The sequence below is a fragment of the Trachemys scripta genome, chromosome 5, assembly GCF_013100865.1.
Source record: "Trachemys scripta elegans isolate TJP31775 chromosome 5, CAS_Tse_1.0, whole genome shotgun sequence".
Lineage (NCBI taxonomy): Eukaryota > Metazoa > Chordata > Testudines > Emydidae > Trachemys > Trachemys scripta.
The window spans coordinates 6,558,662-6,571,573 of NC_048302.1; the positions used below are offsets into that span (position 1 = coordinate 6,558,662).

Genomic DNA, 12,912 nt, shown 5'->3' on the forward strand with positions numbered 1-12,912 from the left:
CTCGTAATATACTAGTAGGTGGTTTGACATCCAAATAAATACTTACTGCGTTCTAGTCGCAGGCCAATACGGGAAGGGTTCCACTGGGGACCTATTTAATTCATAAAGAATTACATTTAATTTCATGGTGTAGCTTCTAAACCTCATTTCTTATTAGTAGCAACAGTGTCCTTTTAGATCACAGCTAGAATCGTGAGACCATAAAACTGTCTACGTCAAATAGTAGAAAGTCAAATACAGTAGAAATATGGAATGAACATGCAGTACAGTACATATGGTTCTAGGGGAAACTGCCCACCCCCAAACTGTCTGGTTGGCTCAGTTTGAATGTCGAGTGTGCAATCATCAGATGAGTGTCGTGTGTGCGAATGCCCAAGCCTTGTGGCAGAATTGTACCAAGGAGTGTGTGTGTGTATGGAGTGGAGGGGGAAGGAGTCCATGTTTATTTTAGCCTTTTGTTTGATTTCCATATCTCGCCCAACTTCCAAGGAAAAAGCTAAGTTTTCTACTAGAGCAGTTTGGAAAAGGTTCTTTTTCCCCCTGCAGAAAAATTCAGTAAAAGCTTGTTCTCACCAAACTTTTCAGCAGAAAATTTAAATGTTTGATAAAAATGCCCCCCAAGCCCTCCAAAACTGCAATCCTTTTGGTTTTCAGATTAAAAACAGAAAAATGTTCAGTTTTTCCCCCCCTTTTTCAGTTTTGGGGGTTTCCAACAAAAATTTTAAAAAAAAATTGAGGAAAGCTGACATCTGTGAACATTTTCACTTTACTGAAAACCCAATTTTCCATTAAAAAAAAAAAAAGAGTTTTTGATGGAAAATTTTCAGCCATCTGCATTTTCCACCTGCCAAGCCAGCAAACTCCACCTGGGAGGGACTCGGCACTATACTATCTGAAAAGGAAAAGAGAGGGACTTTGGCCCTACTTTGTGACATTCCTCCACTGCAAAGTGCTGCTAATCCCCTGATCCAGCCCCCAGATCTCCCCCATGTAGAAGGATCATCAAGTAGCATGGAACCACTGAAGGAGCTCCTATACCACCCCTTCCCCCACTGCAGGTGAAGGATACCTTGCTGGGGAAATGATTCTCCTCTGAAGATCCCCAGCAGCCCTTTTCAGCCATTGTCTGCTGGCAGAGGTTGGATCAGCCTTCAGAACACTGAGGCCGACTGGCTGGAGAACAAGGCTAACCAACCCAGTGTATGATTACAGAACTCCTATGGGAAATCTGACTTAAAAGCAATGGATAGAATTGATTTTAAGAACATAAAACCTGTCCCGTCTCACTGAGGGTGAAAAACCAGCACGAGTTGTCACCCAGACACACTCTCTCCTTCCTGTTAAAATCCCCTCATGCATCAATTAAGTCACTGGCAAAACAAAACAGAAGGCCTCTGTGCAGGAAATGATGGGTGAGGTTCTGGATGATTTCTGTTGGTACCCTCATCAATTACAAAATTAAAACCAGGCTCTAGAGGCAAAACCTTATGTGCTGGGTGGTTTGCTAAGGCCGTGTCTAGACAAATAATATAGGTAGCACATATTAGCTGTCTCTCATCAATGCTGCATCCCCCTATCCCTCCAGGGTTGATCACCACCATCTAACATGTTTTAAAGCTGTTAAACCCTCGTTTTCATTTGTGGTTTTGAAACATGTTAGCAAACATATTTTTTAAGCATAACTTATTTTCCTAGACAAGGCCTAAAGGAGCAGCCAGTCTTTTAAACGTGTAATTTTGCCTTCCTCTCAGCAAGGGCATAAATATTGATCCAAATGCACTAGCATGGACCCAACGCAATAACCTGTCTTTAACAACAAACACATCAGGAGTCAAATTTTCTGAAAATAAAGCTGCAATTCCCGTGACTTTAAACTGGCTCCAAGGTGTAGAAAGAGCTCTCCCTTCCAGCCAGTTACCCAGTCCATTCAATTCAAACACAGCCAGTCCTTTCTTTAGGTCTGTGATACATCTGTTAACATACATGAAAAGTTGCTCAACATTCTCCTTTATTTACTGTGAGAAAACACAGGAATGGTGGAGGATATAAATATCATTTGGTTACTATGTTGCTGTTTAAATTGGTAGTGCTGGTCAAACTGAAACTGATGGAAGCTGAGCACTTTGGAGAGACATACAAGGTGCTTTGTAATGGTTAGAAGACAGCAAACTAAAATCCTTGTTTGCCAAAGCTTTTAATAAAAATGTACAAGCAAGTGGAGCTGGACAAAGTTTTGTGCCCAATTTTCTTTTTTTAAATAAAAAATGCATATTCACTGATACTGAAATGTTTCATGAAGATTCTGACAGGGTTTTTTTATTATTATTCGAAAAAAAAATCTGAAAAAAAATATCAACATTTTCATTTTGAGAGTCTTTGTTTTTGGATCAAAATGACTTTTTGGTTTCAAAATTTTCTTTATTTTTTTTTAAGGTTAAACATGCTTAAAATTGAAATACAATGTTTCTCTTGGGTCAAATGAAACATTTTGTTTGACCTGAAATGAATTATTTTCTGACTTTTTGATTCACTGAAAATTTACCATTTTCAGTCTGACACCCAGATATTTTTTTTCTTTTAAAAATAGCCAAGAAACCAAAATATGCATTATTCACCCTGCTCCTGCAGTTAGACAAACTGTAGAGAACAGAGTTGCATGCACATAGTCTCTAAAATATAAGACTGCAGCCTAGAACTCTCTTGTTTTACAGCAGAGGGAATAAGTAACTTTTGTCAGAGAGTTCAGTAGCAGAGTACAGGCATTAGACTAGACAAGGTGTACTGATGACCCAGATCAATTTTAGCTTTGATCTCTGCAGGCGAAAGAATTATCCACAAACTGATGCTAGAAGCACAAGAAAAACCCTATCTATCAAATAAGTTTAAGATAGATACCAACTAGTTTTCTCAAGGCTATTAGAGATAACAAAAGGAAGATAGAGAAACAGCAGCTGTCAGACGTGTGGAGGATATGATTTGCTCCAGGACAGCAGATATCAATAATTACTGGGGTCTAAAATGCGATGTGCTTGTGCTAAATTGATTTTTTTTCCACCCTGCATTACTGTATGTTTCAATAAAAGCAATATGCCTAATTCTGTGCTTTGAGGCACAGCTCATAATCTTCAATAGGGCAAACAGAGACTGTGCTTTTAGGCATGTAATCCTACATTTCAGTGCATTATCCCAAGCACACCATTACTTTATAAACAGACTACCATTTTAACTCCACCTTCTCCATGCAAGAAGATCTTTGGCTTAACTCGGCTATGCAGCTAATCTCTATTGACTGTGCTACTCAGGTTTCACGAGGAAGAGCTGTTTATGTTTTCCAGGGGGGCTTCACAAGCTGTAGAATATTGCAGGGACTGAGTTGGCAATTGCTTCGATTTTCAGGGTTTGGGGCAGAAACCATCTCTTGGTTCTGTGTTTGCACAGAACCTGGCACAATTGGGCCCTGCTCCATGACTAGCTCGTAGGTGCTACCATAATTACAGCTGGTAGGAACATTTTGAAAAAAATGGCATTTCAGCAAAGTATGCCCTTTTGTCGAAACTGAAAGGAGACATTTTGGTTTCAAGGAAGTCGTAATCCAAATGGGGTTCTGTTGGCTCCAGAGAGAGAGACAGAAAGAGAGAGAGAAAGGGATATTAACCGCCAGGCTTCAAGGTTTAAACCAATCTCTAACTACTAGAAGTGAGGAAGTTCCTTGCACCTTCTTTTGAAGCATCTGGCATCGGCTACTGTTTGAGGCAGAAAACTGGACTGAATGGTTCTTGGGTTGAATCCAATCTGGCAATTCCTGTGTTCCTATTGTAGATTTTAAAACCTCCATTCCCTTCACCCCCTTTGCCTGTTCTGATGATTATTTGTGTTATATATTATTTGGATAGCAACAACAGAATGCTAGATACTTGAAAGAGCTATGAAGACAAAGTCACTGATCTAAAGGGTTTACAATCTAAACATGCAAAACAACAGTGGTTGAAAAGCTATTGAACCATGACACAGACAAACCATGTGTTTTGACAGTTACCTTTTTTTTTTTTAAATCATTATTTGATTATTGGATAGTGATTTGAGGGCCTGGCATCAGATTAGTTACTGCCTCTATGGGCCTGATTCTGATACCCTAATCCATTCTGAATAGCACCTAACTCCAAAGGGGTTATCTGAGCAGTAAGGTACCATTCAACATGGGTAAGGAATCACAATCTGGCCCTACACATGGGGGACAAAGCATTAAGCATTTGGAAGGGGTTTGTTTTAGAGAGGGACTTGGAGAACAGAGGATGGCTTTATGACAGATCAGGTCAGGACAGGAGGTAGAAGGGGAGTGTTCCGGTACAGGGAGCTGCGAGGAAGAAAGCTCAGATATGGGAACTGGAGAAGGAAGTCAATTTGATGTGCAGCTTAGAGGAGTCAATGGAGATAACAGCAAAGACATAGTCAGGAGCTTCAGTTTGATATAGGAGGCCAGTAGAAGCCATGAACGTAATGATGCCCTCACTCTTCCGCCCGTTTGCTAACATTATTTCCATTAAAATCTCAACCCGTCCTGCATATCATCTGAACAACAGACCTTCCAGAGACAAATGTACAATCGGGACACTGGAGTATTTACCTAGCCTTCTTAAACGTTAAGGGTCAGAGACTCTGCTGCCGTGAATGGGCATAGCTCCATGGAAGTCCATAGGGCTATATCTACTGGCACCAGTGGAGGAGCTCACGGTGAGAGCTAAGCCTGGCCTTCTCGCAGCAAATGGGAATTTTGCTAGGATTTGGCCCTACCAAACTAATACACACCACCAAGGAATACGCAATCGGGTGAGATTTTTGATGCTCCTGGGTTGGTCATCTGCCGGGACTGAACCTAGGTTCTCTGATCTCCACTGCCTGGGCTGAAGAGCCAATGCCCTTACCTTGAAGGTAGAAGCAAACTTATTATCCTCTTAGGTGTTTGAGTGACTAGAGGGTGACAAAGAGCATTAGTGTGGATGACCAAGTTAACGTGGAGAGGCTAACCAGATTCATCGATTCCAAGGCCAGAAGGGACCACTGGGATCATCTAGTCTGACCTCCTGTCTAGCACAGGCCAGAGAACTTCCCCAAAACAATTCCTACAGCAGATTTTTTAGAACATCATCCAATTTTGATTTGAAAATTGTCAGTGATGGAGAATCTACAATGATCCTTGGTAAGATGTTCCAATGGTAAATTACTCTCCGTGTTAAAAATGTATGCCGGATTTCCAGTCTGAATTTATCAAGCTTCACCTTACAGCCCTTGGATTGTGTTATACAGTCCAATAGTAGATTAAAGAGCCTGATATTTGTTCCTTATGTAGGTGCTTATAGACTGTAATCAAGTCACTCCTTAACCTTCTCTGTGTTATACTAAATAGATTGAGCTCCACAAGTACTCCTGTTCTTCTTTTTGCGGATACAGACTAACACGGCTGCTACTCTGAAAGCTATAAGGCCTGTTTTCTAGTCCTTTAAGCGTTCTCACGGCTCTTCTTGGAACTCTTTCCAATTAATCTACATCCTTCTTGAATAGTGACACCAGAAGTGGACACACTATTTCAGCAGTGGTCGCTCCAGTCCCAAATACAGAGGTAAAATAACCTCTTTACTCCTATTCGAGATTCCCCTGTTTATGTCTCCAAGAATTTCATTAGCTGTTTTGGCCATAGCATCACACTGGGAGCTCATGTTCAGCTGATTATCCATCCTAACCTCCAAATCTTTTTCGGAATCACTGTTTCCCAGGATATAATCCCCCATTGTGCAAGTATGGCCTACATTCTTTGTTCCTAGATGCATGCATTTACATTTAGCAATATTAAAATGCATATTGTTTGCTTCCAACTCATCAGATGAACCAAATAACTCCATATTAGTGACCTGTCTTCGTTATTTACCCCTGCCCCCAACTTTTGTGTCATTTGCAAACTTTAATCAGGGATGATTTTATGTTTTCTTCCAGGTCATTAATAAAAATGTTAAATAGTGTAGGTCCAATAAATGATCCCTGCAGGACCCCACTAGAAACACACCCATTCTATGATGATACACAATTACATTTTGAGACCTCTCCGTTTGTTGGATTTTAATCCATGTATCATGTGCCATGTTAACTTGATCTCTTCCTAGTTTTTAAATCAAATGTTATGCAATACCAAGTCAAATGACTTACAGAAGTCTAAGTATATTACATGAAGGGTATTATCTTTGTCAACCAAACTTGTAATCTCATAAAAAAAGATATCAAGTTTGTTTGACAGGATCTGTTTTCCATACACCCATATTGATTGGCATTGATTATACCTTTATTTCTTTATTAATCAAGTCCCAGATCAGTCACTCCATTATCCTGCCTGGGAATCAGTGTTAGACTGACAGGCCTATAATTACCCAGCCATCCCATTGACATTTTTTAAATATTGGTACAACATGAGCTTTCTTCCAGTCTTTTGGAACTTCCCAACTGTTCCAAGACTTACTGAAAATCAACATTAACAGTCCAACAAGCTCCTCGGGCAGCTCTTTTAAAACTCTTGGATGCAAGTTACCGGGTCCTGCTGATTTAAAAAATGTGTAATTTTAGTAGCTGCTGTTTAAGATCCTCCTGAAGTACTAATGGAAACGGAAAAAAATGTTATCATATGACATGACCATAAAATCTGTTTTTTTACCACATACAGAACACTTCTGCCTTTTCTCCATTATTATCAATAATTCTTCCATTTCAATCTACTAAAGGATCAATGTTATGATTCATTCCTAATATACTTAAAAAATTCTCTCTTATTCCCTTCATCCTGCTGACCATCGATTTCTCTTTGTGTCCCTTTGCTTCTCTTATCAATTTTATACAATTCCTAGCTTCTGAATTATATTCATTACTATCTACTTCTCATTTCTTGCATTGGATTATACATACACACCTCCACTTCCTCTCCAAACCTGTTTTTTTTTTTAACTGAAACAGCCTTCTGCCTTGATTGTGGCTTTTTGCGCATCTAGTAAAGTGTTCTAAATAATTTCCAATTATCACACATTTTTTTCGGATTAAATTCTTCCTCACAGCTGATTTGCCTCAGAATTGTTTTCAGCTTTGCGAAATTGGCACTTTACAGCACCAGGTATATATCATTTGTATCAGTTCCTCTTTATCTGTCAAGGCAAGGGCTCATATTGAGTGTTCCCCTGTGTTGGATGCAACATTTTTTGAGTTAGGAGATTGTCATTTATAATATTTAGAAACTCCAAGGATGTTTTACAACTGGCAGCATGGGAGCTCCAGCATATGTCACTCAAATTGAAGTCCTCCGTGATCACACAGCTTTTTTCCCCAACATATTATAGATAGGTATGTAAGGAGCTGGTCATCCCGGTCCATAGTGTGATTTGGTGGTCTATAGCAGACGTCAACTAACACCCTATCTTGTGCTCTATCTGGTAGGATATTGATCTGTAAACATTCAAAATCATTTTCTTCTGAGTCATCCATGACTTGGAAACAGGAAATGGTATTTTTACACAATAATTCCAGTCCCATTCTCCCCCAGTCTTTCCTAGATTGATTATAACCACTGATTTTAATATTCCAGACATGGGAATCATTGCACCGGGTTTCAGTTATACAAACTAGATCAAATTTATGCTCATAAATGAGAAATTCCAATTCCTCTTGTGTGTTATCCAGGATCTTCTGGTGATGTTCTTTGATTCCTTGATTAATTTTGGTCTCACCATCTTGATTATGTGCTGAGTGCTCAGATCTTCACTATTTTATCCTTCCCTTTTGCTATTAGTTTAACCCCCTCTTGACTAGTCTAGGCAGCCTGTCCCCAATGAGACTGGTCTCCCTTCTATCGAGGTGCAGGCCATTCAAACTAAAGAGCCCCCTCTCCCTGTGGAAGGTGGAACAATGTTCCACAAAAACCAAACTCCTCCATCCTACGTAGCCATCGGTTCACTTCCAAGAATCTTCTGCCTTCTCTCTTCCTTTGCTCATGGAACAGGAAGGATCTCAGAGAAGATCGCTTGGACGTTCTCCTTCTTTAGCGTTTTTCCAAATTCCCTGAAGTCATCTCTATCTGTGTGATGTTCTGCGATGCAGTGTCCTTAGTGCCAATATGAACCATCAGCAATGGATCCTTCCGCATCGATTTCAAAACCTATGCAATCTTAGAGTGACACCTCTCCAGGAAGGCAGCACATCATCCTGTTGTCCACCTCTCCCGTGCTGAATGTTTCTTCAGTTCTTCTGAGTATTGAATCCCCAACAAGGATTGCCTATCTTGCTTGGATGGTTGAAGAACTCTTTGTGGACAAGCCTGATTTTCTTACAGGTTGGGCGGAGCTGCCATCCACAGGTCTGTCCCATACATCTCTCCATTCCCTTGGAGCAACTGGATCTTGAGACATAACTTCCAGTTTCCACACTGAGGACCTGTTATTGATTGGAAACGTCTAGCTGTGAGGAATTCCTCCAGCTCCTCTCCTTTCAGTTGGCCACAGCCTGCCCATCATAGTCTATCTCCAATGGTGGGTCCTCTTGCCTCTGATGGTTACAAAATGACAAGATTCCTCTCTGACTCCTTGAACCTGGGGTATTGATGTTTCCTGAACCTGGCTGTCTAGGAACTCCTCAGTTTCTCTGATTTTCAGTAGCATCTCTGCTTGTCCTTCCAATCCAAGAATCTTCTCCTCCAGCACAGACACTCCTCCAGCAACTTGCACTTCACACTTAGGAAGTCCCCTTCTGGCGTCATGCAGGGAAAGAAAACATGGCACATCCATTGCAGGTCATCACCACTGTCCCATCGCCAGGCATCTCAACATTGCACACAAAGCTGAACCTAGAAGGAAAGCCTCTCACACTCCCTCTCTCAACTCCCTCTGAAACTCTCATGTTAGCTGCCTCTGTCTGAAGCTCTTGAGTTCGCCTACCAAACGACTTTTTATACCTGCGTTGCTCAGCTCTGCCCCTGACTACAGAGACCAATTAGCCTCTCAGAGACTTCACTCTCTGTGTACAGGCTGTGTAGCTATTTGAATAGTCAAACAAACAACACACAGACATACTAAACAAAGAGTGATATACTATGGCATAATACCTTGTTTTGATATAGCACTTTTCATCAGTAGATCTCAAAATGTTTTATAAAGAGGTCAGTAGCCATTATCCCCATTTTACATATGGGGAAACTGAGGCGGGGGCAGTGAAGTGAATTGTCCAAGGTCACCCAGCAGTCCAGGGGTGAGCTGGGAATAGAACTCATGGTCTCCTGAGTCACAGTCTGGTTCTATAGAGCTGGACTTTCAGTTTTAGCGCTAGGCTTTACAGTTTCTGTCTCATTCCCATCAACACGGAGAAGGCTAAAACACACCCATTAGAAGCAGAGGTAGATACAGTGCCTTAGCCTCAGGAGATGGAGGGGTAAGTGTTCCCATTCACTAAGGGTTATTGCTCTAGGGACTTACACAATCAGCATTTCAAAAGGGGGTCTAGAAATATTCGTGTGTAACTTCATCTGTCTGTTGTTTCAACCTGGTGCCTCTTTTTTTATACTTGATTGTAAACTCTTTGGGGGCAGGGGCATCTCTTTGATCTGTGTTTGTACAATGCCACACACAATGGGGCCCTTGTCCATGCCGAGGCCCTATCATAATACAAATAAACATAACAATAATAATAGCATCAACTCCCTGGACACCACGGTCAGCTTCAACAATGGACCCCTACAAAGAACTATATACAAAAAACCCACGGATCACCACACCTCAGCAACCACTTCATACACTAGAGGAAATCTGTTTGCTACAGCCAGGCACTCTGGCACCACAGAATATGCTCCAAAGAGAAAGTCTAAGATACACAACTAAACACACTTAAAACCATCTTCACTAAACAAGGACACGCCAGCAGAACACATTCTGGAATGGGCTACCCAAACCCCCTGAGAGAACCTGCTTCAATACAGAATAAATCCTGACTGCACATGCCTAGTTGTGAATTACCACCCCACACTAGAACACATATGGGGCTTCATTAAACAAACAGTTACAACCCATCTCAATAGGGACCACATCCTGAAATAAATCTTCCCTGAACCCCCTCTTCTGGCCTTCAAACAACCCCCCAACCTCTCCAAGCTCATCATCAGAAGCACGCTCCCCACAGACCAGGACTCTCCAACTCAGACCTCGCCAGAACTGCAGACATATCTTCACTTCTGTATAGATATGTATCACCCACACCACATTTTCCACGATCCCTGGGTTCTACACATGCCTATCACCACATGTGGTGTCCCTCATCCAGTGCATCAAATGATCAACAACAACTATGTGGGCGAAACCAGACAATCACTATGCTCTCAAATGAACTCAAACCAAAAAATGGTAAAATATCACAAAACACCCTATCTCCCATCATTTTCACAAAACAATCCCTCCATATCTGACCTCTCATCCTCGCAACAAACCTGCACAACACCTTCAAAAGATGAGCCTGGGAGCTCAAATTCATAGCTCCGCTGGACATTAAAAACCACAGACTTAACAGAGACATTGGTTTTATTACAATGATTTGTAACACACCTTACTGCCTAACGCTTAATTGTGGCTACAGTTGCATGAACACCCTACACTTACTAATATGTCAAACCCTGTATTTAGCTTAGATGCTGTAGTTACCTTTTCAAGCTCTGGGAAGCCTGAAAGCTTGTCCATTCCACCAACAGAAGTTGCTCCAATAAAAGCTATTACCTCACTTACTTTGTCTCTAACAACAACAATAATAATATGTATTTAATGGAGCTGTGGTGATGAGAGACAAACATACAACTCATTTATCAAAGTGTGGACAGATCCCATTTCAAAGCAGGTAGAAAATAGCAAGAAGGTTAAGCTGTATCTAGAGGAGTCTGTTATACAGAAAGGCACCATAACTTCCCAGCAGTGCAATGCCATTGACTCGCTTGTGTGTGCTTTTGGATTAAAAAGGCCAAGAAATGAGTCAGCCTAAAATCATAGGAACTAGTGACATTTTTAAAGGTTCATATAAAATTTTAAAGGCTCTCAATGGTATTATAGCCACATGACGCCAATTGACTTTAATGGGCACTTCCGGGCAAAAGCCCCATGGCGTGCTTTGAAAGATCAGAGGTAAGTGTTGTGAATTTTCCAGCCACTATGTAATTGAGGGGTTCCCTAGAACAACATTATCATTTTGTACCATTTCATAAAAAGGTAAGAAAAGTTCTTTCAGTGCTTTACTTCATCCGGTCATAAATGATATGATTGGATGCTAATTAGTTACACAGCATTAAGGAAGAAATCTTAATGTATATCAAGGAAAAAATAAAAGTATAATAAATGTGTCTCTCTCTGTGAAATTAGGCATTTCCCCTCGAATTCAGCCCTTCAACAGTTACTCCATCAAGCAATAAACCATCTAAAAACCAGATAATGGATTTGATGGACACTGTTTGGAGATAATTTGGCAGACTGACTTTCCATGAACTGCTAATTTTATTATCAGTTAAATTGTTTGCTTCTGATTGTATTTTACTACCCATGCATCTCTAATAACAAAGAGGCTTAATAATTACGTGCAGCACCTGCTGTGATATGAATAGAACAATATGAACAACAAAATTACTATAATCAATCATCAGCAGCGTGTTTTAAAAAAAACCTTAGAAACATAGGATGTCCTGGGGTATGCTGCAGTAGGAGCAATTCATAAACATCCCATCATATGATCACAGATTGCGATGCACCAGCTGAGAAATAGAACAGGACTTTCCCACAAAATACCCTTCACTTATACCTAACTAACGTACCTCATCAAGGTAACCTAACTTGGGTGTAGATCTAATACCTATAAATCATTGGCGTTATGCTGCTATGAAACTCCCATGACTGGAATGTAGCTGATTCAATGGTGTATATAAATTGTGGTGACGCACAGCTTATCTGACAACTAAACTTGTCATGGTCTTTCCATGACAAGTGAATGCTGAGCAAATGTTGGTATTCACATCCTCAACCTTTAAACAGCAGGGGTCATGAATGCCATGTCTATCGGCTGGAATGGAGCATCTGAGAATTCTCAAGAACACTTCAGAGTAACCAGGAGTAGATAAAGATATCATCATTGTGACAACAGAGTCCTCTGCTGAACGGAAGTTTGAGTATCACTGCTTCATGGAGCTGGGAATGCTCACAGAAAGCAGCTGAAATGACTGGAGGTTTCTTCTTTCCACTTTCATTTTGAGAAAAAGCCTAGGGATTTATTCTGCTAATACCAAGTAACTGATTTGTCAGTTGGCGGCAATTCTGAAAAAGTGGGGAGAAATTAATTAGGGTTGACCCGAAAATGAAAGTTTTCAAAATTTTCAGTGAATTGAACAACGGATGAAAAAAAATTCAAATGGAATGAAATGTTTCTTTGCATGTTTCATTCAACCCTAAATGAAATATTTTGTTTCAATTTCAAATTGTTAACTTTCTTTAATTTTTTTTTTTAATTGACAGTACGAAGGTGTTTCAATTCAAAACATCAAAAAAATAAACAAATAAACCCGCTCTCCCGCAACACAGACTATTTGGTGAAACAGGCACAAATTCACAAAACGTTTTGGTCTTGCCAAATCTACCTTCTTCACCAAAAAAAATTCGCTCACCTCTATGCATAAGACTCGTGGCAGCAAACAGTAAGTGAAGCACAACCACCCATGAAGGAAGCCATGATAAAGCATGGCTGTGGCACAAGGATAAAAGGAAATAGGCATATGCTTGACACTACAATCTGCGACAGACGCTTGCCACTGAACGGCAAAATAATAACAATAGTAACGTAGCTGGGGTAGATCAGGAAGTGGAGACACGGGCT

The 12,912-nt window shown here is 40.6% G+C and overlaps 1 protein-coding gene across 2 annotated transcripts in view; it reads right to left on the reverse strand.

Moving 5' to 3' along the window:
- Positions 1–12,912, reverse strand: part of TECRL (trans-2,3-enoyl-CoA reductase like) — a 107,626-nt gene that overhangs the window by 47,403 nt on the left and 47,311 nt on the right. For both annotated transcript variants that reach the window (XM_034771756.1, XM_034771757.1), the window contains one exon: positions 47–91. In XM_034771756.1, coding sequence (XP_034627647.1) covers positions 47–91 — 45 coding nt within the window. The remainder of the gene's footprint in view (positions 1–46; positions 92–12,912) is intronic.